The 5417-nt window shown below is 35.7% G+C and overlaps 1 protein-coding gene across 1 annotated transcript; it reads left to right on the top strand.

The window, feature by feature from the left end:
- Positions 1–296: 296 nt before the first annotated feature.
- Positions 297–2043, top strand: LOC131611730 (F-box/kelch-repeat protein At3g23880-like). Its single transcript, XM_058883631.1, has 2 exons — positions 297–841; positions 1224–2043. Exons 1-2 carry the CDS (start codon positions 326–328, stop codon positions 1884–1886), a joined length of 1179 nt encoding a protein of 392 aa, XP_058739614.1. The 5' UTR covers positions 297–325; the 3' UTR covers positions 1887–2043.
- The last annotated feature ends 3374 nt before the right edge of the window (positions 2044–5417 follow it).

Raw genomic sequence — 5417 nt, 5'->3', positions numbered from 1 at the left:
TTGGCAATGCAAAGGAAATACTTCAATACTTTATTCATTGGAAACTAGGCTTTTAAATAGCCTTTACAAAACAAAATTGGAACAGAATACTCCTAAATTTAAGGAAACAAATCAACTAGCTAAAATTATGGAAACAAAATGAAGTTACATTTGAGACCTATTCTACATGCCTTTTATTGATTGACAGTAAAAATAAAACCCTTCAAAGAGCAGTTCATGCGTTTGAATGGTTATAAATAGATAGTAAATCTCACGTGTCATGTTATAGTTGTAAAATGTAGTATTAAGTGAACGGAGGAAATTTCAAGAGTTTGGTGCGCAATTCATGTCTCTGAGACATTCTCTTCCAATTCTACCTCCCGATCTCATAACGGAAATCCTTTCATGGCTTCCGGTGAAAATTCTGGTGAGATTGAGATGCGTTTGCAAACAGTGGAAATCGCTCATCTTTGATCCAACATTCGCTAAACTTCACCTTGAAAGATCACCCAAACACACACACACCCTACTTACCTTACTCCATAATGGAACCGGAACTCGGTTCCCCACTCTTGATCACTCAGTGCATCGTCCCCTCGAACACCCTTTCTCCACTGTCAGCGAAGACGAGGGTCTCCGTGTTACAAACCACGAAAGTTATCATGCAATAGGCTCCGCCAATGGTTTGGTCTGTTTGATCGATACAAAATATCAAGATGAATACATAGAAGAAATTTGTAGTCTTTTCTGGAACCCTACTTTACGATTGAGATCTGAAAACTCACCAACTTTGTATGACATGTCTTCTAATTACTTAGTGCATCTTGGATTTGGCTATGATGATTCAGGAGACAAATACAAGGTTAGTTCAATTTCAATTAAGATTGTGTTACTTTGATACACCAAAATGAGCATTGCAAGAGTACTTAATTGCACAATTGCAGTTCAGATCCAACCTAAAGTTATGATAGCTTCTGATTTTGTGTATTGGTTTAAGATGGAGCTGGTTATCTGGTTTGTGTTGAATAACACACATGTATTATGTACTACCTTAGTGCTTGAGCTCTAGATGCTGATTTTATGAATTGTTGGACTTATAAAATAAAAAAACTGGGACAAAGCATTGAACATAAAAGTAAATTTTTTTGCAGGTTGGTGTTGTTCTAAAAAAGTTATACCGTTCTTTGGTTTAACCACATATATTTACTTTCTTTGGCTTAATTTTGTTATTTACTCCTTGCAAGGTGGTGGTTGTGTTTTGTGATCATACAGTGGGGAAATGGGAGGGGAGAGTTCATTGCATGGGCGATAGTTGCTGGAGAAACACTCTCGCTTGCCCTGATTTTCCAACTTTACTAGGAGGAACTCTGACCGGACCATTTGTTAATGGTAGTGTTAATTGGTTAGCACTTAACAACTTAAATTGTCATTGGTATAAATGGAAAGAAGTTACCATCAAAGTGTTAGTGATTTTTTCTCTTGATCTGCGGAAAGAGACGGGTAAGTATATTTTGCTGCCTGACGGTATCGGTGAACTACCCGAAGATGAACCCGAGCTTGCTGTTTTAAGGGGTTCCCTGTGCCTTTCTTATGACCTCATGAAAACCCATTTTGTTTTGTGGGAAATGAGAGAGTTTGGAGTTCAAGAGTCTTGGACTCGGTTGGTGATTGTTAGTTATGTGCATCTTCAATTTGATGATTTTGTGCCTGAGTGGCCGCTGTTGCCGGTGTGTCTGTCAGAAAATAGAGATGTCCTGGTGCTGGCCTGCCCACAAGCTGGGTCTGAAGTTATTATGTATCATCCCAGAGATGGTAGAGTTGAACATATTGTACTTCCTAACAACCAAGTTTGGTATGCCTATGAACATATGAAGAGCTTGGTTTTGCCTCATCCTCATCCACACTAAGCTCCTATGCAGCAAACTGTTAGATTTTTCATAGCTACTGATGCTTCCTTAATTGTGTTTTCCTTATTTTGTTGGGTGATTCCATTGATACTTATTGGATCAAAGTGTTTGGATTGGATGGAGATATTTTAACTTTCTATTTATTACTATTATGAGTTAGTTTTCAACATAATGCACAGAGAAAATAGTCTGAGTTAATTTTTATTTTTCAACTTATTTTTGTCATTTGCTCAAAACTTTCTTTTTAGATATGAATAAAGACCTGTTGGTTGTATGTTATTAATGACTTTTGATTATACCTGTTGATTATCATACTCATGGTTTTAAATTGCGGACCGCATCACCTGATGCGGCCGCAATATTGCGGTTGCGGTAGTGTCTGCATCCGCATCAGGCCGCAATTGCGTGTGATTGCAAATCACAATAAAAACCGCATCATAACACCGCATCGGCCGCATCATAACACTGCATCGGCCGCATCAAGCCGCATCAGACCGCAGGAGATTATGCAATGTTCGCGAAAATTATTTGGTCTACCTTCTTTTTTAATTATATCGTAGATTTAAGATATATTTTTAAAGGATTAGTTATATTCAAAAGGGTGAAAAATTATTAATGAGATATATATGAAAATTTAGAGAGGAAATGGAAGATATGTGAAATCGAAAATAAATAATAAAATATCATATTTTATGTTCTTAAATATGAATTCACGCCGCAACGACCGCATTCCGCATCGCAACAACCACAATAGCCGCAACCGCAGTGACCGCAACCGCAACCACAATTTAAAACCATGATATACTAATGACTTTTGGCCATCTTTATACAGTAAATTTTTAGCTTGGACCTTGGATGACAATAATGACTGACTTCTTTAACCCTTCAATTCAGAAGGTTATAAAGAGAGAGCATATTATGTTAATAGGAGATCGAGGGATATGGTTATCTTTTCAACAAATTATATTTTTAGTGAAACACAAACTAAGTGGTTTATCTTTTCAACAGGTTATATTTTTTTGTGACAAGTTGTATTATAATTTAGGTAATAATGACAGCATGAAAATACTATGAAGCACGAAAACACTAATGTGATTATACACTTCCTTTGTGAGACAGACTTTGGTGTCTGTCACTTGTATAAATCTTGTAGCCAAGGCCGGAGCTATGACAAACATTCCAAAACTTTTTACTTTTGAAAGATAGGTTTACAATAAAAAAATATACATGAGTAAAATTTGTTTCACTTATTTATTCTAGAAGGAAAAAGTCATAGTGGTAAGTACTTTTCTCAAGTTCAAGGTCTTTTCTCAAGTTCAAGGTCTTGAGTCCAAACCTTACCACACTATATTAGTATGTTCCATTGCATGTATTTTTATGGGCAATTTGAATTAACTTTTTTTAAGGAATTTGGAGGAAAAAATTCTGGAAAGTTACGTTTATATCTTATGTTAAAATGTGTTTGATATTTTAAAAAATTTAAAAAAATAATATAATTTTATATGCTAATTTAGTTTTTTTTTTAAAACTTTATAAAAATATTAAATACATTTCAAGATACTAACGCAGCCTTTCAAAGTCTTTTCCAAAATCTTTTGAAAACCAACTCCCAAAAATATATTTAGAATTAGGTTTAATAGCATAATTCCGACATGATAAATAGTCATACTTTAAGGGGTGGCGAAAATGGTTGTAATGTTGTAATTGGGTAACTAATCAACACTCATATGCAAATTGTGATTAATTTGGAATTGTAAATCTAACCTAAAAATATCACTGATCAATGTTGGGACATCACTGTTATTGCCAATATTTTCACGTTACCATGTTGACAAGGACATTTGAGTTGATATCAAACTGCATCCGCTGAACATCGTGTCCCTTTGCCATGTCCAAACCAGGGTACTTGCCTCACATCTCAATGTTGGGACATCTTTGTTATTGCTAATCTTGATTCAAGAACTACAAGTATTAAACCAAATTCTAACACTCAAAAAGCGGGATATGAATAACGCTCTGAAGAAAGCTTGTAAAATATTGACTAATGCAAGTTGTTTTCTAAGATAACTTAATTTTTCATATTATTATTTTCTAATTCAATTTGGAAGGTTATATATTCAATTAGGGTTGGTAAAATACTCAAAGCACATACGATATAATAAACTCATCTTATATAACATGTTGGTTGAACAAAATGATAGTTACAATGTACAAGTAATAATATAAAATTACAAAGTCTATAGGTATATTGAGTTGCCTGATCCTTATGGAAGCGTCCTTTAGAATACATGTGGGATACTTAATCGACTTGCCTCCGAGCTGTAGAGAGATGTTGGTTGGTTTCATCTTACCTAAATTTAGCTTTTTACACATAGATATGTGCATCATCCTGACACTAGTCCCTAGATCACACAACGTTCTCTCAAAGCTCATGATACATATCTCATAGGGAATTGAGAAACCCCCTAGATCTTTTAACTTAGGCGGAAACTTATTCTGAATTAGGGCGCTACATTCAGCAATGAGAGCCATTATCTCATTATCCTCTAATTTAAGCTTTTTAGAAAGGATATCTTTTAAGAATTTAGTGGATAACTGCCTAAGAACCTCGTTAGTAAGAAGATTTTGGTTCCTAAAATCTTTATTTTGGCGAGTTTGAGTTGCTACTAAATTCTTCATCATGGATTCTAGATTAGATTTCTTAGGGGCAGTAGCTACGCCTTGCTGGAAACTCGGTTGTTCCTTGGCATGTTAGGGTGGGTTGTTCTTATAACAACAGTTTGGTTTTCTCCATCCTAGGTTGTATGTGTTAGAGTACACGTTGTCGCGTTGGTTGTTATTAACATAGTTAATGCTATCTTGGATAAAGCCTCCGGTGATGATCATTTAACAATCATTTTCGGTATGTACGTTGTGGTGTCGTTTTTTTTACCTCCCCGTTTCACTTGGGAGGACGGCACGCTAAACCCTTCACGCGAAATTTGGAAGGAGAATGCGCCCGTGGTGGGATGAATTTTGTTTCAGTTCTTCCTACGATATTACACGAACTTTCTTATTGGTCCTACGAGTAGGAAAGGGAAAAAAAGATCTCAACTAAACCCTAGGAGTTTGCTAAGTGTGGGGATTTCACCTAGACTAGAAATTCTGGAGTCCGGGGGGTCGGTTATACATAGGGAAGTGTTTAAACACCCTACATATCTGTAGTACTCTACAGGAACCTTCTCTGTGTCTAAATGTGTTTGTGCTGCTAATGATTGGGAAAGTTTCTCCTTTGTGTTAGGAGAAAGAATTGAATTGAATAAAAGAAAGACAGACAGACAGACTGACTATTTTTGGTATTTTATTAGCTCGCTGAGATTCCTTGTGAACCTCATGCCTACATATCCCTAGTGGAAGTCAGAGCTTAATGTAGTTCGGGGAACTAACTAGGGAAATTAATTATTTTTGGTGCCTTGCTTAAAGCTCAAGGTTGAAGCTTTGAATTAAATCTCTGTTTACAGTAAAGAGACATGAAATCATCTTTACAGAGAG

The sequence above is a fragment of the Vicia villosa genome, linkage group LG6, assembly GCF_029867415.1.
Source record: "Vicia villosa cultivar HV-30 ecotype Madison, WI linkage group LG6, Vvil1.0, whole genome shotgun sequence".
NCBI classification, from domain to species: domain Eukaryota; kingdom Viridiplantae; phylum Streptophyta; class Magnoliopsida; order Fabales; family Fabaceae; genus Vicia; species Vicia villosa.
Note: the sequence above shows the minus strand (reverse complement) of the source record. Positions and strands in the feature narration are given on the sequence as shown.